Source organism: Parasteatoda tepidariorum, chromosome 2 (genome assembly GCF_982258835.1).
Source record: "Parasteatoda tepidariorum strain Cologne lab strain chromosome 2, Ptep-v5.0, whole genome shotgun sequence".
In the NCBI taxonomy this organism is placed as follows: Eukaryota; Metazoa; Arthropoda; class Arachnida; order Araneae; family Theridiidae; genus Parasteatoda; species Parasteatoda tepidariorum.
The window spans coordinates 435931-459304 of record NC_141756.1 but is presented as its reverse complement, the minus strand read 5'-3'; the positions used below and the strand labels follow the sequence as shown (position 1 = coordinate 459304).

Genomic DNA, 23374 nt, shown 5'->3' with positions numbered 1-23374 from the left:
TCGTATGCTGTTACAGATGTGTGTATTACGGTAAAATGCATTTCTTTTGTCTTCAATTCATTACAAATTAAAGTGAAGTCAACATTGCTTTCTTCATTCCAATGAATAAATGTGAATTCAGAACTGCAGTAGTTATAGAATAATTCTTCTTCTTTATAGAATAGTATATATTTCTGTATCTATACAATTCGGAAAACAATAATAAAGAATCATCCGAATTACTTGAAATAGTATCATTTGTGCTGGTTATTAATAAATTTTTTTCGCTTTCTTGGTAAGTGTTTTATAGTTTTGAAAGAATAATTTCAACTAGAATTCAGCTATTCTGCTTTTAAGCTACATATTAAAATTCTTATCGAGATCTTACAATTGTAAAATTTTGCTGCGTGGTAAGTTATCTAAAAGTGATGAAGGGATAATCTATGTATATATTATTTGAAAATAAAATTTTCAAACTAAGAACATTTCATTTGGAATTCTGCGGATTTATAAAGCAGGTTAGTCTTATGATTTTTATAATAAAAAATTTGCTTATTAATAATTTTTCTTCTTATTTGATGATAGTTTTCTACAGAATGGGCTTTTCACGACTGATTAAGAACTATAAGAATAAAAAAAAGAAACGATATGAAAGTTTTAATTTCAATATAAGGAATTTTTAAAATCGTTTTTTTTATTCTAAGAATTCTTTATCTTAAGAGTTTTAATTTATAATTTTTTGATAAAAATTTCTGTCAAAAAACTTGTTTTGAAAAATTAAATGGTATAACATTATATGTGTTTATGCATACTTCTTGCTTATTCTAATGTTTGAAGTAATATGATTCAAAAGTGCATGGAATAAAAATTCGGTACTTACGTATTAACGCCACCGCCGCTACAGATTTGGCGGTGTTCTATCTAAATGAATTCTTATTTTCAATATGAATAGTGGAAAATGTTCCACTTACCTTTAGACCGCCAATTTGATTATTCATAAACCTTTATTGGTTTTAATTACAAATAGATGAAGATGAATTTACATGAAATGATAAATGATGATTATAAAGTGATGAAAACATTGAGTTAGGTATTAGCGCTGCATGGCGCGTCTCTAGTTACATTACATCTACTGTTTTTAAGTTTTTGAAAAAATAAAAGTTATTACTTCTAATGCGCTAGTGGCGCCATCTGGGGTAGTTTTCTGGGATGACATCTGGGGATGAGGGCTCGTTACATCCCACCACCTCCCCTCCCACCTTGAGTTTTGGACGACGAATGTCATGACGAAACTCAATTAGTCAATTCAAGTCTATAAAGTTTTAGACATGGTCGTAAGTATGATCCATGCCGAGTTTTTACGCGCACCACTCTTGTTTTTCCTTCTTTGCCGGGGTAAAGAGTTTCTGTTTTGCCTAAAAGCCAATTGATGCGTTTGTTGTTATCGTCTCCTACGAGAACGATTTCTCCTTCTTTAACTTGAGAATCTCTCTTTTTGCTGGCAAAATCCTTAAGTTGTCCTAAATACTCAATTCGGAAACGTTTTCTTAAGTCCTCTCGAATTTTTTGACGATAGGCAAATCGTTTTTTCATCCTTGTGGCATCAATTAGATCAATATCTGGTACTCCTGCTCAAGGGCACCGGCAGCGGGGTGCAAGGGGGTGCACTTGCACCCCCTGGCCTTTTTTTAATCAATTAAAGAGATACAGAAAAACAATTTTGTTATAAAAAAATTTTATTAAAAATATTTTTATTAAAAAACAAATAAGTAATTAATAATATATAACAATTAAAAAATTGTTTAATCAAACAAGAATTGTAATAGTCCTGTTTGCTCTCCAAATCTGTTTATAACTTTTTCAATGAATTCTGAGTAAACTTTGATTCTTTTCTTATGCACACTGAGCATGCATGCACAAACTTGGCAGATATCTAAGCTATATTTTTAAGTTTCATTTAATAAAAGATAAATAATATTATATTTTCCATTAGTTATTTAGTTTAACAAAGGTGTATAACACAAACTGACTTCTCACAACTGTAAAACTTCATCAACACAATAAATACCAATGTTAAGCGTACACAAACACGTTAGCATACGAAACTACTGTTTTTAGTTATTTGTGTCTCAAAGTCAGTAGCTATGCCAGCGCCATCAATACAGTTTCTCGTGGCAAAATTTGCAATTACAAGAAATTCGTACCTTTTTAAAATATCTTGTTAACAATGAAGAAATGTATCTTGAAAAACATTAACAGATGAAAGTATATGTAACAACAAAACAAAATGTAATAACAGAATATTGAAAAAAAAAAGTTTTTTTTGGGGGGGGGAGGTTGTTTGTTAGAGGGTTGCACCCTCTTTTATATTATTCTGACGGCGCCCTTGCTCCTGCTTCTTTAATTTAGTGCAAAAACATGGCAGGTGTTAATGGTATCAGGTCCTCTAGAACTTCTGAGATGTACGTAAGTGGTCGGGAATTTATGATGCTTTCAACATCACAAATGACAGTGTATAGCTCTTCATAGAGAAGGTTTGCTCTTCCAAAGACTCTTCGAAAAATTGATTTTAGCATTCCAATCATTCTTTCAAAAAATCCACCACCAGGGTGCAGAGGGAGGATAGAACTTCCAGTAAATCTTTTTCGAAGTAGCAAACTCTTTTAGTTTTTCGAAGTCTACTGATTTCAGATCTGCAGCCGCTCGAGTCAGATTTGTGCCGTTGTCAGAAAAAACCGTTGCGGGTCTTCCTCGTCGTGCTATGAACCTTCTAAATGACAAAAGAAAGCTATCCGTGGAAAGTGACGTAACTAATTCAACATGAATGGCTCGAAAAACCGCACAGGTAAATAGCACGATCCAACTCTTGCTTCCATCCTTTAAAAAGAGTGGTCCGCACAAATCCACTCCAATGACCTCGAAAATCAATGCTTCTCGTACACAATCTTCAGGTGGAGGACCACTTAGCACTTCTGTAAGACGAGCACTGAATCTTTTGCAAGTGACACATTTTCTAATCACTCGTTGAACAGTTTTTCTGCATCTGAGGATCCATTATTGTTCTCTTAGAACTGACACTACAATTTGAGTTCCGGCATGATTTAGTTCTTTGTGTTTATCAAGTATAAGGCAGTGAGTGACATTATGGTCAGATGGTAGAACAATAGGATACTTAAATGTTCTCAAATCCTGCCTCATGGCTATTCTTGTTCTGACTCGTATAAGGCCTTCATAATCCGTTATAGTTTGTAAAGAAGTATGGCAATGCTTGGTTTCTTCTGCTAGGCATCTGTTCTGCACGTACTTCATAATAACCATTTCAGCGTCTTTCATTTCTTCAATAGTCAGCTGTTTCTCGAAGTTTCGTTCATCCGTAGCACTCTTGATGTTTCTATAAAATCTGTAATTCCAAGCAGTTACCCTTATCATTTTTCGATATGATGTTGAAGTATCATATAACGGAGTTTGTCCTTTGAATAAATTTGTTGAAGTCACTACCGTTTTTCTTCTTTCAGCGTTGATAATGTCCAAATCTAGATCGATAGTATCTTTTGGCCAGAGCTGTGGTGGATCTTTCAGCCACATAGGGCCCTCCCACCTTTTAGATTGCTTAAGATGCTCTGCAGAACATCCTCGTGAGGGAAGATCATCTGGATTAAGAGTTCCGGGAACATAATTCCATTCTTCTGGCAAACTGAGAGATCTGATTTCTTGGACTCTGTTGTAAACAAAAAGGGCCCAATTTTCATTCCTTTTTATCCAAAAGAGGGCATTTACTGAATCTGACCAGAAAAAATTTGGAATATTTTCAAGTCTTAAGTCTGATTTAACTCCATATGCCAGTCTAGCTCTAATTGTACAGGATAAAAGTTCAAGTCTGGGTATTGTGACGGGTTTTAGAGGAGCTACTCGAGATCGAGCTTGAATGAGCTGACATGATGTCGAGTCATCGTTTGGCTTCTCAGGAATATGCATGTAGCATAAGCTACCTTGCTCGCATCACAAAAAATATGTAAACTTAAATTTCTCGAACCTTCAGGATTGTCCAAGAGACATCTCGGAATCGTTATATCTTTCAATTGACTTAGTTGTTTTTGCCATTTTTCAAACGGTTTTCTAATAGAAGATGATAATTCTGTATCCCAAGTGCATTTTAGCATCCAGCACTCCTGAAGCATGATCTTCGGTCTTAATGTTACTGGACACGTGTAACCAATGGGGTCGAATACTTTGTGAACTTCAGACAGAATTTTTCTTTTGGTTAAAGTCCCAGAGGCCTGCGATGTTTCCTTTAAGTCCAAAGTCAATGAATTAGTACTTAATTTCCAAATCAGTCCCAAAACTGGTACTTTTCTTTCTTCATTAGGGATGGCTACTTCTTGTGAATTTAAGATACTATGCTCCCACCCTCTTTGATCGAATTGAGCTCTCTTCAATATATACTGTGATTCAGTAATAAATTTGTGCAAATGTTTTCTATCTTCAACACTGGTTAAGCAATTATCTACATAAAATGATTCTTCTAATTTAACTGCAGTTTCCAGCATTGATTCTGGCGCTTTCTTCAAATGGTACCGTAGGGTGGCTCCCAACAAATATGGACTGCAAGTCAAGCCAAACACCACTCTTCTATGTTGGTAAATTTTGATCTTCGAAAGGTCTCCATTTTCACACCATAGAAATCTTAGGAAAGGTCTATCAGTTTCACTCAGTTGGATCTGTAAGAAAGCTTTTCGAATATCTGCAATGACTCCAATCTTATTTAATCTAAATCTGTTGATCACTGAAGGAATGAGCTCCACAAGATTAGGTCCTTTTTCAAGACAATTATTGATAGAGGGGAAATTTTTTATTTTGGTCGAACCATCAAAAACGGGTCTGATCTTGGTAGTAGAATTTTCTTTTATCACAGCTCGGTGTGGCAAAAATGTTCATTGGTGGCTGTATCGTATGGGCTAACCTCTTCGATAATTCCCTCTCGTAGCCATTCCTTAAATACCGCTTCATAATCTTCTAATATTTCTGATTTCTTTAAGGCCTCAACGCAGTTCTTCAATCTTCTTTCAGCAACACTTCTATAATTAGGCAAAGTAGGGTGATTTAAGATCCATGGAAGGCTCACTTCATATCTCCTATCTTCAAGTACCTTAATGTTGCGATTAAAATGGTCTTCAGTAGCTTTTGCAATTTCTTCTCTTGATTCTTTTTCACCTGGGTCTAATATCCCTAACGTATCTAGTTTCCAGAGATCCGAAATTTCAGCCTGAGCCACATGAAGGGACAAAACTATGTTTGTACTATTACTGTTTTCGGGATCACGAGTTTTACCCATAAGTGTCCAACCTAATCGCGTTTCGAAAGTAACTAAACTTTCTGAAACCGATTTAATAATACCTGTGAAAAGTTTACCGCAAACGTCGGCTCCAATAAGTAAATCAATTTCTTTAGTTTCCGAATTCACCCCTCCCATGTTTTTATAATCGCAAAATTTAATTCCTATCTTATTCGCTTCTTTAATCCACGAGCCGTCTCTTATTTTAGGAATTTCTGTACAAATTTTTTCCTAATCATAAACTTCAAAGTTACAAAAATAATCCCGATTTAAATCGCTCAAAAAAATTCTGTATTTATTATGCTAATTTCTTCTTTGCAATCCACCAAAAAAACTATGATTTAAGTTTTCTTGCCCTATTGGTTTGTAACCTATTTTATTTATTGTTTCTTTTAAAAGATACGACTTTTGGGACCCCGTGTCTATCAATCCGCGTATTATTATTTCTTTTTTTCCGTTTATTATGCGAATTGTTAACGTTTGCATTAATACTTCCGGATTACAAGTTTCATTCGATAAAACCGTACTTTCCACTTTACTATCTGTTTTCTTTTCCAGACACATAAATGTATAATGACGTCTAAAACAAATATCGCATTTTACAAAACTCCTGCATTTTTTAGCCGCATGGCCAAAGCGAAAACAAATAAAGCAACAACCGCTCCTCTTTAAAATTTCCCTTTTCTCATTTATTTCTTTCAGTTTAAATTCATTACAATCCCATAAATTATGTCTATCGTTACCGCAAGAAATACATTTTTCTTATTACTCGATTCATTCAATAAACCTGACGCCGTTGATATGCGATTCTTATTTTGTTTATTCTAATTCTTGCCTCCACTGCTACGCTTTGAGGAGGGGAAGGGGGAACAATCTGAAATTCGTGTTATAGACGAACTCAAGGCCGTGGCTTTATCGCGGATAATTACTTCTGTTTTTAAAATATCGAGGATCTCTGATATTTTCCACTCATCATCATTGCTATATTTTTTAGTTATTTCTAACACTATATCTGAGGGAAGTAATTTAATAAGTATAGGACAGAGTAAAGTCCCATAATTTTCCTGATTAATTCCCAAAGATTCTAAATTTCTTATTTCAGTTTGACAAGAATCAAAAAGTTTTCTTAATGAAAAAATATGTTTTGATTTTTCTACTGGGGTTAAACTCAACAATTTATTCAAATGAGAGTTAATTATCAACGTTTTCTTGCCAAAGCGTTCTTTTAATGTTTCAATTGCTGATACATAATTATTATTTGTTAAACTGAATCCCTTAATCACATCTGAAGCCGATCCCACTAAATATGTTTTCAAGTAATTAAACTTTTCAACATTCGACAAATCAGTGTTTTTATCTATGGCAGATTCGAACTGATCGTAAAATCTTTGCCAGTCTGAAGGATCGCCAGAAAATTTCTCTATAGTTAAAAGAGGCAGTTTCACAGAAGAAGTTTCATTTATTCTTATATTAGTGTTTATCTTCGGTTCGGAAATGTTCGAATTTAACTCAGGAGACACTACCGAAGTCGACAGTTTTTCTATTTTTCTTTTTAATCTGCTTCTACTTCGTACAATATTTGTCAAATATTCATCACACTTTATAATTTCGGCATCGATTTCATTTACATCCGTTATACCCATCTGAATTTCGAGATAAATTTCTTTCAATTGTTCTTGTTTTAACATTAATTCAGCCTAACTCATGCAATTCATCTATTGTCACCTTATCATCTTGATATAGGTTTTCGATTTTGGTTAATAACTTAGTTGTTAATGACCTTATCGTAGTACGTTTTTGTTTGGATTTCTCCATCTTAATTTATAAACGAACTACTTATACACTTAAAGTCACTATTCTATGAAACTAAATTTCTAATCGAAAATAAACAAGAAATCTCTTAATGGCGGTCCCTGTTCGGGCGCCAGAAAATGTTCAATCTAAAATGAATTCTTGCTTTCTATATGAATAGTGAAAAATGTTCCACTTACCTTTAGACCGCCAATTTGATTATTCATAAACCTTTATTGGTTTTAATGACAAATAGAATGATAGAGATAATAGATGAATTTACATTAAATGGTAAATGATGATTATAAAGTGATGAAAATATTGAGTTAGGTATTAGCGCTGCATAGCGCGTCTCTAGTTACATTACATCTACTTCTACTGTTTTTAAGTTTTTGAAAAAATAAAAGTTATTACTTCTGTTGCGCTTGCGGCGCCATCTGGGGATAGTTTTCTGGGATGACATCTGGGGATGAGGGCTTGTTACAAGCGGTTTTTAAGTGCCGGCCAATCTACACCTAAAAAATTTTTCGACAAATCATGAAATAAAACACTTTATTTAGAATCAAAGTAGTCGATCGGATTTCGGTGGAAAATGGGTCGATATAGATTTTAACATAGATTCAAAACAATCTCTATTTTCTTTCACCTGATGCTGTCGCCATATGAACTCTAATAAATAAGATTCCAACTGAAAGAACATTTCCAAAACGTACGTTTACCAAGATAAAGTTTCATGTCATGGAATTGGTACATTTTCGTTTTTTTTTTGTTGTCATGTTTCGCTCCTGAAAATATAAAATTGCATCTTGTTCTGTTTTTGGCAAATCCCAAAGACGCATTTTCGTAGCACTAAAAAATGGCATCAAAAATCAGCAAACAACAAGGCAACAAGGAATCCAAAAGCTGATATCCAGGATTATTTGATAATTTTTTATAGAATGGTTTTCTACGTCCGATTGTGAATAAACAGAAGAAAAAAATATGAGCAAGTTTTTTATTTTAATGTGAAGAATTTTTAGAATTGTTTATTTATTTATTTTTTTTGTAAGAATTCTTTATTTTACGTTTTTTTAGTTTCTAAATAATGATTTTTATTGAAACTTAAAATTCTTTGATAAAAATTCTTTGATAAAAATTGTTGTCAAAAAACTTTTTTTTACAAAATTAAATTATATAAAATTATGAGCCTTAGATATACTTTTTGCTTATTTTAATGTTTGATCAAACATTAAAATAAGCAAAAAGTATATTGATTCGAAGTAATATGATTCTTAAAACTATGGAATGTAAAGTTTAAATAGACCTTTCATGTTATATCATTAAATTTAATTTCTCGGGCATTAGGTTTTAACTCTAATAAGAAGAAACATATTTTTTTTTGTTTATTTGCAAATATTTTTCCCATGTGTTTTGGATGTTCCTGCTCTTAAAAAAAAAAAAACATTTTGGTTTTATTTGCATAAGAAAGAATATCAACAATTTTTCTCTTTTAAACTTAATAAACCACAATAAAGAAGGAACGTTACAATGCTACACGCTACATTAAAGACGTCTCCAGAGTAACTGAATGACTGTTCATATAGAAATCGCAGGCATTCGTCTCATACAACAACGAAACCCTATGTTGCGATCACGAATTCTATAATTATTTTGTCTTGAGAGCCCTCTTCAGATTGCATGCAAGGAAAGAAGAGAAGTGGATTCCTCTTCAACTGCCAGTAAATGGATGGGGCAAATATATTATCTAACTGAATCTTTATTTAATTTGCATAACTAAACTTTGCATGATCTGTTGAAAGATAAAATACAAGATTGGCTCTCAATAGAAATTTAGTTTATTTCAGACAAAATTATAACAAAGCTTTCAGTTTGAATTTAAATTTTGTATTTAAGTGTGTAAATGAGATTTGTGATTATGATTTGAAAAGAGAATTTTATTTAATGGTGAAAAAAACAGTGATAGTCTCAACAGTTAATTCTCTAGGATTCGCGATCGCAACGCTCGAGTACGCCCTCTAGTGCGAGCCTGTAAATATCAAACATTAATTCATCACGCTTTCATTTAGTTCCATCAAAATCATTGGCAGAGTCAGACGCCATTTTCTTAGCAACAAATAAAAATAAAAATTTTCCTAAGGAAAAACTTGAAAAAACTCTCCAGAATATTTGGATATCTTTCAGACCCAGAACACGCTGAACATTTAAAGAAAAATTTCTCAATAATTTTTAACTTATATTATCAACAGACTTGCAACTCATAACTTCCGATTTCGCAATCGTATACTGTTACAGATGTGTGTATTAAGGTAAAATGCATTTCTTCTGTCTTCAATTCATTACAAATTAAAGTGAAGTCAACATTGCTTTCGTCATTCTAGTGAATAAATATGAGTTATGACAGAAGCGGTGTTATACGCGATTAAATTATGATTTTCGTGATTTCTCTAAGGGTGACTAATTTTTTGTCCGGTGTGCTTATGTTTACATTCTTAACGGTATAAAGAATCATTTGCATAATTTTTTTGTTAAAGAACGGCGATCGGCAGGGCTAAAAAAATCTCGAAATCATATCCATTATAATGGACATTTGCCAGAAAGAGTTAATTGTGCTAAAATTCCCAACTCTTGTGATAATGTTGCTTGCCATTTGTTGCATTGTTTGGTAACTTCAATAAACTTTTTTTTTAATTATTAGTTTAAAACTTCTGAGCTCACTAATCTACAGGTGCAATCAGTAACTTATCATTTATTGTAATAGTTTTAGTCAACCCATTTTCAATTATTTTTTGTGCCGTCGTTTTTTGTGCGCAAATGAATATTTTAAGAGAACCCATTGACTAATTCAAAAGAGGAACGCTTAATTTTACTAGGTTGCTAGGCAACCATGCTATGACTGTAAAAAAATTGAAATAATGTTTTGTGATTGCTCAGAGAGGTTTAATTCATTCTTAATAGAAAATATCTCGAAGTTTCTAGGCAATAGACAATTTTCAAGCTGATTTCTGTGTAAAAAGCAAAAACAAATATTTTTTTCAATGTCCTTTGAAAAGAAAATTTGAATCGATTTATAAATTATTTATGATTTTCTAAGTTTTTAGAATTTAAATACATTAACTTTTTATCTGATATTGTTTAGATTTTGCTGTTTTTGCTAAATTTATTCGAGGATTTCATACTAAAATCAAATTAACATAACTTATTACAGCTATATACAAAATTTTAGGGATAATCATTTTTACAGCTTTAACCCCTTGGGGACGGGTGATTCATGAAAGCATTCGTGCAAAATCAGAATCAGGATGTAAATAAATAGAAAACGGTAGCTTAAATACAGGCGTTGCTAATTTCACAGACTTACTTTGCCTTGAATTTAATTATTGTTAGTTTAATCATACATATAATCAATTTTAGTTCAAAGTATAACTAAATAATTTTATTTTGAAGTAAGTAGTGGTGAATTAAATAAATCAAACAATTGTAACCCCGCCCACAAATAAACTGCTAAAGAATTACTTTGATTACCAGTTTTATCTTTTTACCCTGGTTGATACTGTTTTATGCTGTCACGTATTTGTGACAGTCGGCGCGAAAGGGTTAATCGAGTCTTCTAGGCAAGAAAGTTTGAAGAAAAAAAAAGTGCTGAAAAAAAATATATGGATTGTATAGTAATTCTAATGCACCACAAGGTTTTCTGTAATTTACGATATTTCTTTTTTCTATAACTCAAGGAATTGCTGAATGTTTAGTGGCATTTTAAAGATATTGAAATTATGCTATGTTTAAGAATAAGATATTGAAATAATATGTTGCATATTGTATGATTCGTTGTTTGTAAAATCGCTTCATTCTGCTAGATATTTAGGTTACATGGTTTTCTTTGGATAAAGATGATTAGCAAATAGCATCCTCGTGTTTCGATGCATTCTGAAACTTACGTTCGCAAATTCACCATACAATGTCGCACAGCATATTCTTCAATTACGATAAGCTACATTTACCACCAAATACTACTACTATGATTATTTATGTTTTCTTAAATATATATATCTGATACTCTCCTTTTAAACAGAGCTAGTAAGGTCCTTAAGATACTGAAATGGGGCCCAAAAACTTAAAAGATAAAATATTTAACTTCATTAACTCAAAATATCCGGTCTCAAAATTTAAATTTTTAAGTTAAATATAACTTTTACAATATTGATGCTCTTACGTTTTCAAAGACCACATGAATCCTGTTAAAATATTAAAATGCATATGCTTGCTTTAACGTGTGTAAAATCCTTATCAAAATAATGATCAAGAACCAAATGTAAAACAGTATAATTGACGATAAAAACTCAACTGGCTTCAAAACATATGAAGAGGGAAGTAAAAGTCGACATGCTTCGAGCGTTCAAATATAATCGCCCATTCTCAAGACTTGTCAGGCTTGATTAACTTGTGACTTTCATTATTGGACGTTCAAAACCTATCTACTTTGATTATTATCTATTATTTTTCTAAATCAATGAAGTTTTTATATTTTCGATTCAGTTTCTTGGGATTATCCACAACATATTAAATTACTTCACTCGATATTAAAATAAGTTTTGAAAAGGTATACTTTATGTATCGATGCCAAAGTTTATTCTACATATATTTTAAGGTATGCTTTCGGAGTATTTTGATCGTGTTTATTTTTACCCTTATTTGCTTAAAATTATTAAATAATATGCTTAAAATAAATTATTCAAGCTACATGATGTAATGCATTTATAGTATAATAGTAAACGAGACTTCCATCGCATATTCTTAACCTTAATACCGCTATCATTAAATAAATGGAATAAGCTTAGATAAATAATAAAAGCTAATTTTTTCCCCGTTTTAATTTTCAAGGAATAATATGTTTCGATCAAGCAGATTTCATTCTGGAAATAGCGAAATTATTGAGTAGGTCCCTTGGAGCAATATCATTCTTATCCTCCTTTAACGAAATATAGGAAAAATTAGTTTTCACAGTTTCTGTTCAAGTATGTTAGCCTTCTTGCCGCGTTTTTTTTTTATTAAAATAAGTTCGGAAATTGCGTATTTTTTATAACATTTTTTTAAAATCAGATGACTCTAAAATTGGCACGGCTTCGGAATCTTCTTACAAATTTCAATTTTTAGTATTTCCTACTTAACGAAGTAAGGCATTTTCCTGATAACAAATTATACTACAATAATATCTTGGGAATCCTGCTAAAGTAAAAAATTAAACAAAATAGTTTAGTATAGTATCAGGAAAAAAATCTACTTGGTATCATAAAGAAAGAGTAAAAGATATAATGAAATAATTAGTGAATCACACGTGATCAGATAATTAAAAATTTAATTTCACAACTAAGATGTTAGGACGACATTTAAAGTACTGAGATATTTTAAGACGCTTAAAAATTTGGCTACGTATTCGACAGCTTTTTATGTTCTGTATCTTTATACTCTTTGTAGTGACTTATAAAACATCAAAACTATATTAGATAATCTATGTTGAAGTCACGAGAAACAAAAAGAAGACAATCAATAATTTATACTCTTTTTTCAAAAAAAAATAGTAGAAGTAAACAATCAGCTGTTTTTCATTAAATAATTTTAAACAGCGGAATGGTTTTAGTTTCTTAACAAGGTTTTATTCTTAGCTAGCAGACAATAATTCTTTTTAAGAAAACTTGACTATAATTTAGAAAGGAACTTTACTTTGAAGAAAACCTAAATTAAAGAACTAATAAAATTGATTAGTATATTAATGAAGAAATAATAAACGTAAAAGGGTAAAGAATAAGGTTCTTAAATATGTCAAAATTTACTTAAATAATTGGTAAAATAGTTCTGCGAAGCACTTGTGAAAGACTTCCGGAAATTTCTCTTAAGATTAAGACGATATAGGATAAACCAACCAGTGATGAAACACACCCCAGTAAAGGAACATTTCATAGATATTTTTCAAAAATAAGATTTTAAACGTTTTAATTTAGATTGATTGGTAACAGTAGCTTACTACCTAACAATAGGAAATCATCTAACAACGCATTGAGTTACCTGGTCTTAGAGTCTTCTCTGGAAAAAGTTTTGAATTTGTCAGTATCTGTTCAACGCATTGTTTCTTTGACACAATTATAAAGTCAGTGGTGGTAGTTATCAGTTTAAAGTACAATTAATTGCATATAATAATGCTTTTCTTCTCATTGGGATAAAGATAATTCAAAATATGGTTATTGAAGTTACATTTTATTTATTTCAAGCATCATAACATTAGCAAGTACTGAGATTAGGGGGTGCTTATTAACTGGATTACCAAACGATGAAAAACCAATGAATAAACAAGTGTTCCTTTATTAGGATTTTTTCAAGTTAATGAAAATAAAAGAAAAATTTTAATTTTTCTGTACTTTTAGTCATATTATACATCAAAATTATGTTGAAAGTACAAAAAACAACTTCTAACCAGTGAAGGAACAGGCATGTTTCTTCACTGGGAATAGATTTCCCAGTGAATGAACAGTATGTGTGAAATATGATTTTAAATGGATAATTAGTAGCTCTGCGATATAGAGGACACCTAAAATTCAGTTAAATGTTGTATGAATAGTTCCTATAAAAATTTCATTTCAAAATGCAAATTTAATTGCCAAATTTATTTAATGAATTATAATAATAATTTATTAATTTATCGTTATAAATGTAGTGATTAGTTATTACATCATACCCTAGACACCTTAATAAGCTATGTTTACTGACTAAATATAATAATAAAAGCTTGAATAATAATAGTAAAAGCCTTTGTGCTAATAATTAGCTAATTTATTATCTTATTGCGGTCTTTAACGTCCTGACGGGAACTGGTAGGAAAAATTCATTTAAAGACAATCATCCAGGTGAAAAATAGGTGAAGTTTTTTTTTAAGGCGACATCCACCGATAACTCAGCTCAATGCGAAGATAATTTCAAAAGGCAAAACTTCCCTTAGAGAATAATATTTGAAATACTGGTTTTAAGAATTACTGGTTTTAAGACTGGTCAATGAATTTGCTAAGCGATTTTACGAGATTACTTTTATGTGCTCGAATGGCAGGTTAGACAAGTTTAAAAAGTGGACTAACAGAAATTCAGGAAAAATTATCAGAGAGTCGGGAAATGTTTCCATATCTGATGTTGAGGACTGCTCAAAAGCTAAAGATTAATTTTTTTTTTGTACGCAGGACGAAGAGTAATAAAAAGTAATAAATTTTTTGCTACTACATAATATTTTTCAGTCATTTATTTGAATAACGTGTAATAAAAGGGAGGAATTTGGGAACCATTAGTTAAATTGCCCTCATAACGAATATAGTGAACTCTCGGTTATAGTGAACCAAAATCTCGTTCCCCTAAAGGTTCACTATAGCGGGGTTTGACTGTAATAATAAAAACATCATCGGATTACGCAATGATAAGCATTCATAATGTAAAACGGACTATTAAACTGTGAGAAAAAAAATGAAAAAAAATTTTTTTTTTAAATTATGTATTCAAACATATTTTACTTTCCATTCCATGACTGAAAAAAAAGTAAAATTTTCCACGTTAACTGTGATTATATGTTGTAATTCCAAAAAAAATCTTGCTTTTACACATTTGTGTGGCTTATGGATTCCTAACGAGCATCAAACATTCTCTAAATTAAGTGTTCATTCACTGGAAAATTTAGTGTTTATTCACTGGTAAGAACTGTTCCTTCACTGGTTATCTTACTACTTAATATTTAAACCACCAAAAGCTTAAAACCATATTATGTAAGTTATCTAATTTTTTTTTACATAATTTGTATTTAATAACAAATATGTCGACACCATCATTTAGCTAAAATTACAAATTTTGAAATTTTTATGATTTTTTCTTAAAGGCAAGCTAAGCTTAAGTGTTCCTTCATTCGTTAATTTACCCTATAAGATGCTGAGAAATTTGTGATGTTGTGAGAGATGCTAAAAAATGTTGACTACGTATTTTTATTAATATTTATAAAATATATATTCAATAAATTTATAAATATATTATTCCAAATCTATGCATACGTATGTATATTATTGAAATTGTATCAGTTATTGAAAAACAAAATAAAAAAATAAAAAATAGTCACATTAAAAGCATAATCTGGTGTATAATCATATTATATCAGAAGATCATATCATATCCTATTTTATAAAACTAGACATTCCTTGAATAAAGTGTTTTTTATTCAAAATATTTTATTCAAATTTCTTTACTAAATTACAAATAAATTATTAAGCGACTAAAAACGAAACATTGTATTTTATAGTTAGAAAGAAATAAAAGTAAAAAGATTAGCAAACGATTATTAACGAAAAAAATATGAATGAAATTTTACACTACGCGAGAGAAGTCAAGTTCCTCGCAAGTTTATCACATTTTAATATTAATCGCCCCATTTAATCATTTCTTTATTGTCGCCAAATTATTTTTTTTAAAATAATTAATTTTAATTTTTCTCAGCTTCTAATAAATAAAAACAGTTGAAATTTTAGATTTTTCAATTGAAAAATATTTAGATTAATATGGTATAAAAAAATTCATACCTTATAATTCAAAATTTTTTCATCCTCAATTTAATTAAATAATAAGAAATAATTAATAATTATTAAAAATTATTTTTTTCATGAAATTATCTTTGGGTAAATGAGTTTTATGAGCAGGTGCAATTTTCTTTAAATTGCTTTATTAGTTTTGAAAATATGACTAAAAACGTAAAAAGGGAAATTAACATTAAGGGGTGCGAACATTGGATCGCTGTCCTGACCAAACTATGGGGACCATATTTCCCAGATTGCGGCTACCCCCTATATTTTGAAGGTTAAGAATCCAAATATGTAAAAAAAAATGTATGTTTATTCAGAGAAAGTACGTTTTTGTGTCCGATTTCGTAACTTAATTACTAGTTAGCACTAGTTAATTAGCATATTTGAGGTCACCCCCAAGAACCATTAAGATTGACACTTAGTTCGTGAAAATCCGATCATTAGAACGAAAGTTATTCAGGGTGATTCGTTTTTTTTTTTTTTGCGGACAGTACATCAGATTGAAATAAATAAATAATTAATTAAGGTATTTCAATTGTCCATTTAACTTTTTTTTTAAAATAAAAATTGGTCATTCTGCATAAATGAGTGGGAAAAATATTGTTGTTCTTGTCATTTTATTATAAGCACCAGACTGCTGGGAAACGTGGTCCAATTTAACCTGATCTTGCTTTCTGCGTGTTACAAACAATCCCGCCGTAAAACAACAAAAGCTGTATATTGCCAGCATTCGATTTCATGAATTCGAAGGCTCCTGTAAAGGACCACCGTGATTGTCACCAACTTGGTCAAAGAATACGTGAAAAGGCCTTTCCATTTCCCTTCTAACCTTCAGTAAGTGTTCGGTCCGAACATGGATGAAATATAGAGCACCTCCAAAACCAGTTTCACTGTCTCCTCTACATTTTCGGTGGGGGTACGTGTACTTCCTGAGGTGTTAAGTAACCCGAAACTAATCGACTAACCACTGCCACAGAAAAGGGGGAATGCAACCTGCGGGGGTCAAAGATTTTCAAAAAGAGTTGAATTGAATAAAAGTATTTGGGAGGGAGGGAGCAAGACCCCCCTACGGAGAAGATTAGTCCGCAATCGTCTCTTGGAGAATGAACTTGGGGGTGGAAATTGCCTTCCTCCCTTACTCAAAGGTAGACAGTGACTTGTGTTTCAAAGGCTATATTACAAAAAGTAACAAAGATAAAAGAAATTGACCTACATTTTCGTAGATAGGAAAAATTGAAAAAATTATTAGTATTTTTTTTAAATTGATCACTCCGATTCTTAAACAAGAAAAATCGATTCAAAGTATGACAAGCCCGCCATAGATTTTACATGTTAAAAGCAGAATTGAGGAGTCTGCTTGGTTCAACACTTTTCTCCTTGCAACCACGATTGGGAGAGCGACTTTCTGATCATTTGAGCTCGCCCCGTGTTCTTTGTTCGCCAAAGTCACCAACATATGTGTTAGAATACAAAGCTAAATTTTCTGAGAAGAACCATTTTAAAGACAAGACAAGTGTAACCAATTAATTTACTACAGACCAGGGTTTCCGCTACGGTAGCTTTTTTCGCAAAATGCGAAAAGACCCCTCAAAAATGCTAAAATTCAACAAAGCATTTTCGCATTTTTGCTAAAGGATTTTACTAAATTCCATTAAAAAAAAAGCTTCTGCAAAAAACCATGACGCTAACATCCATGAAAAAGACTTGATCAAGCAAGAAGGAGAAAAAATCTAAATATCTTTCGCAAGAAGAACCATGACGCTAGCGTTCACGAAAAAAACGTGATCAAACGAGATGAAGCATAGCGATCAACAAAAATGGCAAGTGCTAATTTAATTTATTCTTCTTTGATTTTATTTATTCTTCTTTGAAAATAGATGTTACAAAATGCTCATCCTTAGGTACAGATGGACCTTCAGTTATGACTGGTGTTAGAGCGGGGGTTGCTGCTCTGTTCAAAAACCAAAATCCGCATTTAATTTCAGTACATTGTGTGGCTAGCATTAGCCGTGAGCCAAGCAGCGTCTGAGAATGCTTACCTGGTAAAGTTTCAGGACATAATAAAAAGAATTCACTCTTATTTTGAATGCTCCCCTGCAAATACCAGGCGATTGAAGAATGTTCAAGATATCCTTGAACAAAAATCAAGGAAATTCATAAAGTTATTAACAACTCGGTGGTTGTCTTTGGGGAATTCAGTTACAGCTCTGGATTGCAACTGGCAAGCTCTTGTTAGTGTTTTAATGGAAGACAAACGTCCTGTTGCTCAAGGGTTGTTAAAAAATATAACTACTTTTTTGTTTTTAGCAACCACTGCCATCATGAATGATATCATGTTCAACATTAATAAATTAAGCCTCATATTTCAAAAATCTAATTTAAATTTTGAATATGTTCAATCAAGTGTGAAGGCTTGTATTTCAAGTTTAGAAGAAATAAAAAATGGCACCGGCACTCTTTATATGAGTTTTTTAGATGATGTGCCTAAGAAGGAAAGTGAAAAACTTGAGTTTCAGGGCCATATAATTTTAGATGGACTGAAACAGAGGGAAATATTCCGTAATTTGATGCACAATTTTTTAAACTGTATCATTGAAAATATTACTGATAGATTGGGAGATTTGGATAAAATCGAAATGTTCAATATATTTATACCTAGCAGGATGCCCCATAGTTCGGAAGAATTACAGCATTATGGTGTAAAGGAAATCCGTTGCATTTTCAATTTGTTTTCGGAATCTCCCAGAAAAGATTTTCAGTTTACAGAAACTGAATTACTTTGTGAATGGGGATTATTTAAACACATCTTAATGCAACGATGTAAAAACATGTCATTTAATGAATTACTTTTATTTTTATATACCAATGATGTGTCTGAACAGTACCCATTAATAACTTCTGTTATAGAGTATTGTGCAACAATGCCAATGCACACTGTTGACTGTGAAAGGGGCTTTAGCTGCCTTAATTTGATTAAAACTAATATTCGAAACAGGTTGTTAATCAACCATGTAAACAATTTGTTAATGATTAATATTGAGGGCCCTGAAAGTGCATTTAACTTTCAAGAAGCATTTGTAAAATGGGCAAACATGAAAGAAAGGAAGATTGTTAATTATAAACCAAAATGTTTTGATAAATAATAAATGTGTTTTTGTTTTTTTTTGTTATAGGTATTCTTTTTGATATTCTTGTACATTAAGCTATTCTTTGTCAGATAACTTACAGTACTTGTTTGATATAAAGTAATTTTATAAGCCTAATGGCATTTTAGCATTTTGCTAAAACTTTTTTTCAGATTTTAGCTTTTTTGCTAATGAATTTTTAGACTCAGCTTAAACCCTGCTACAGACAGAGAGCATTCTTTCATCTCAGATATCTTTAAGCATCCTATAGGCGTCTCATTTTCCCTTCCTTTTTTTAGCGAAAAGAGTCCATATCTCAGAAAATTCAAATTGTCTTCCTTTCGAGGGGGGGGGGGGTTGAGATACAAATAAATGGTAACTTACGATTGAAGAAAGTGGGAGGCCTAGGAAAAGAAAAGTTTCTTGATTGACTTAATTTTTAACCAATAACATTGTTTAAGCTCCAATCAGTAACTAATTTCCCGTATTTACACACCCCAGTATATACACACAAATTAAACATTTTAGTAAACACTTTACACCTTAGAGTATTTCGTTTCAACTTGGTTCGTGTTAAGATTATTTTACATTTTTCGAATTGTTTACTTTTTATTTAACCTTATCGATTATTTTATTATTTGAATTTTGTGACTATTTGAAAAGAAAAGTTTCGGGCAACGATCATGTAAAGAGGAACAAGACCCGTGCAGAAATTTTAGATTTGACGTAAGTAACCAATTATTCTATTTAAATTGGTTCATCTTCCTTTTCCCCAATGTTTATTGAAAATGAAAATGTTTTTATAAACAATACTTGAAGAATCTTCCATTACATTGGGGAAATAATTTTAATTATTATACTTTGAACAGGTTTTTAAAGGCAGATTAATGAAATATAAGTTAAATTTTGTTCAAACAAATCACTAAGTTCTTTTTAAGAAAAGCCAAAGTCAGGTGTTTGATAAATAACGTTGTTAAAATGGTTAACTTTGATGTACCTCCACTTAGGAAATATTTATTTTCAAAATTTTTCTTTTATCATCTTTACCTGCACCGACATTTTAAATTCAAAAGTTCTTTTTCTTATTTTTTTTTTTTTTTTTTTTTTTTGGTGTTAAAATGTGTACTAAGATCTAGCAGACGGTATTTCAAAGTTGGTTATTTTAACTTATAATGTAACATTTAATGTATAATATGTAAAATAACTAACAATTTTTTCTTAAAAACTTAAAAGTTTCTTGAAGATGAAGAGCTATATCTGAAATTGTATAAGAAAATTAAATTTACAATGGAAAAACCAAATTTAAAATTATTACACAATGAATATTTATTTTAAAAATGTTTTTAAAAAAATTTAATATCTTTTACAATGAAATTCAATGAGTAAATTGCGGTATCAATACTTGCATCAATAAATCTTGGTAGAGCCACACGAAAAGCAAAAAGTAACAGAGTGGGAAGGAGATTAACAAAAGAGTTTAGCTCATAAACACTCTCAAGCAAACTATCATATGCTTAAAAAAAAAAAATTTAAAACTGCAAAACTCTTTAACCCCTTTTATTAGACCTGAAAATAAATACCCACTATGTGGAATGCAACAAAAAAAGTGTGAAATAAACAATTGCTTACTTTCGTCCATGGCTTATTTTAAAAATATATTTCCTTGAAGATGAAAAGCTATACTGAAATTTAAAAAGAAAAGAAATTAGATTTTGAAATGAAAAAAAAAAGAACCAAATTTAAATCTATTTAGCATTGAATATTTATTTGAAACTTTAATTATTTAATTTGAAAATGATTTTAAGAAATTGAAATATCCTTTACAATGAAATTAAATGGCAAATTCCGGTATCGATACCAGCGTAAAAAAAATTTCGTTAGTGTCACACAAAAAATAACACAGTGGGAAGGAGATCAACTAAAAGAATTTAGCTCATAAGCACTCCCAAGTAAACTATCATATATTTAAAAATAAAATCAAATTGCAAAACCTTTCAACTTCTTTTATTAGACCAGAAAAAAACTACTCGCTATATGGCAAATCAACAAAAAGAGTGCCGAAAAATATTAAATAAACAAATGCTTATTTTAAAAATCGTATAAGTACATCAATATAAAAAGATACTATAAGAATTCAAATTCATCAATTTATGGTTGAAAAAACCATGTAGGAGAATTCTTTAACAATTCACATATTTCAAAGTTGTAATATATATATTAATTATATATATTATTGTTGTAATATATATATAAAAAAATTTTTTAAACTTCATAAATAAAAATTTTAACACCTTTCAAAGCACCCTTCTTCATTTAACTTAAACACACTTTGAATAGACCATATTGTTGCTTATTTGCTATCATTTATAAATAATTATAATTAATCATATATCAAAAACATCTGTCTATAATCATACAATGAAAATAAAGATATTTAACTCATCATTTTGCAATATATTAAACAGGAAATTCAAATAATCTATAACATAAATAATGAAAAAATTTCAAACATTCTAAAATGCAATGGTTTAAACTAAAAAGTAGTCGATTAATTAATAATTATTTTAACATGGCAAATTTGTTTACTAAAAATTTATTTTTATCTTTATCATTGCAATGAAAAAAAAATTCGAACTGCAAAACTCTTCGTGACAAGCCAACAAAAAAAGTGGCGAAAAGTGTTAAATAAACAATTGTTTATTTTCTTCCATTGCTTATTTTAAAATTCGATTAATTTAAAAGAACATCGATGTAAAAAGACACTATATAAGAATTCATCAATTCATGGTTGAAAAAATCATGTAGAAGGAGAATTCTCTATTCACATACTTCAAAGTTGTAAATATATATTAAATATAGTTCGCCCCTCCCCCCAAATATGTTTACATGACGTTTTTTAAATGTCAGTATGCATAACATTAATTTTTTTAATTGTTCAATTAAATTTTTAGTCTCAGATTATATCTAATAGAAATTTATTTAAGAACTTTATTGAACAATAATTATGTATTCGACTAATTATTATCATATTAAATATTTAATGAATATTTATTAACTAAAAGAAGCATTACAGAATAGGACAAACTCAAAAGGCTTAATCCCGGGCAAACATATACTTATTTTTGTTTAAAAAAAATTGCAAGTTTAAAATCTAAACTCATGTTTGGGAAAATTGCAACACCATAAAGGACTTATGCGAGAGAGCTGAAATTTTCAGGAAATGCAAAGTAGAACATGATATGCAAATAATTAGAATTTCAGATCCTCAGCGCCGAGCAGCGCCCTCTGAACGGCTGATGGATCCGAACAAACAGACGGCTGTAGCGAGGCGTTTATGGCTATCGGTGGTTATCTGCTTGTGGTAAACGTTAGCTTAGTCATTACTTATGCTTCTTCGACGAAAAAGAGCGAGATTTCAACAACTGACGGAGTTTGAGCGGGAGAGAACCATCGGCCTTCGTGAAGCTGGATTGTCTTATCGTGCAGTAGCGGTTCGTGTGCTGCGCAACAGCAGCACAGTGATGCAAGTTTGGAAGCAGTGGACGGACGAGTGTCAGACAACTCGGAAATGTGGGAGTGGACTCCGAAATGTCACGTCAGCTCGCGATGATAGAAACCTGATCCGCATCGCGCTGACGAATCGTACGGCTCCCTCTAGACAACTGGCAGCACAGTGGTCAATAGCTACAGGTGTTTCATTGTGTGCTTCATCACTTCGTAGACGTCTGCTGCAGCGTGGACTGCGCGCTAGGAATCCTTTATACGGGACCCCCCCCACACACACACACACGATTATCCATCGCCACCTGCGGCTGCACTGGGCCAACCAGTATAGGGACTGGCGCGCTGATTGGCAGCGTGTCGTGTTTTCTGACGAATCTCGTTTCAATTTGTGATACCATGATGGCCGCATTCGTGTCAGACGCTATGCCGGTGAACGTCACCTTCTGGAGTGCGTTATCGAACGCCACAGTGGACGAACACCCGGAGTTATGGTCCGGGGTGCCATAGCATATCATGGACGATCTCAATTGCTACGAATTGTGGGTAATCTGAACAGCAACCACTACATCAGTGAAGTTCTACAGCCCCAAGCTGTTCCCTTCCTTCAAGCCTTGCCAGGTGCTGTATTTCAACAGGACAATGCCCGCCCTCATATTGCTAGGACTGTTCAACCCTTCCTTGCATAGCGATAGGTACAACTTCTTCCTTGGCCGGATTATTCCCCGGATATGTCGCCGATTGAACATGTGTGGGATTTCGTTGATCGGCGTCTCGCTCGTGATCCTCGTCCTGTTGCTTCTACAGACGAACTTTGGGTACGCATGCAAACAGTATGGAATTCTCTTCCTCAGACAGCCATTCAAAGTTTGCTTGACTCCATGCCACGTCGTGTAGCACCACTTATTGCGGCGCGTGGAGACTACACAAAATACTGATTTTGATCTCTTGTTATTGTCTGTTTGATTTGAAAGTTTAACCATTTATTTGTACCACTACCACTCAACTGTGTATTAAATTTCATTTAATTATGACGATTCCTTCATGGTGTT

At 31.6% G+C, this 23374-nt stretch overlaps 1 protein-coding gene across 1 annotated transcript; it reads right to left on the bottom strand.

Annotated features, from left to right (window-relative positions):
• Positions 1-3033: 3033 nt before the first annotated feature.
• LOC107453401 (uncharacterized) lies at positions 3034-5449 on the bottom strand. The gene is made up of 3 exons (XM_087155310.1): positions 4940-5449; positions 4013-4862; positions 3034-3968 (listed from the first exon to the last, which is right to left on the bottom strand). The coding sequence occupies exons 1-3, from the start codon at positions 5447-5449 to the stop codon at positions 3034-3036; spliced, it is 2295 nt and encodes a 764-aa protein (XP_087011436.1).
• Positions 5450-23374: the final 17925 nt, after the last annotated feature.

Coding starts and splice junctions, on each gene's coding strand:
- LOC107453401 (XM_087155310.1), bottom strand. CDS start 5,449: ATGGGAGGGGTGAATTCGGAAACTAAAGAAATTGATTTACTTATTGGA. Junction 4,863..4,939: donor GAGAGGGAATTATCGAAGAG/GTTAGCCCATAC, acceptor TCTACTACCAAG/ATCAGACCCGTTTTTGATGG. Junction 3,969..4,012: donor TCTCTTGGACAATCCTGAAG/GTTCGAGAAATT, acceptor GATGCGAGCAAG/GTAGCTTATGCTACATGCAT.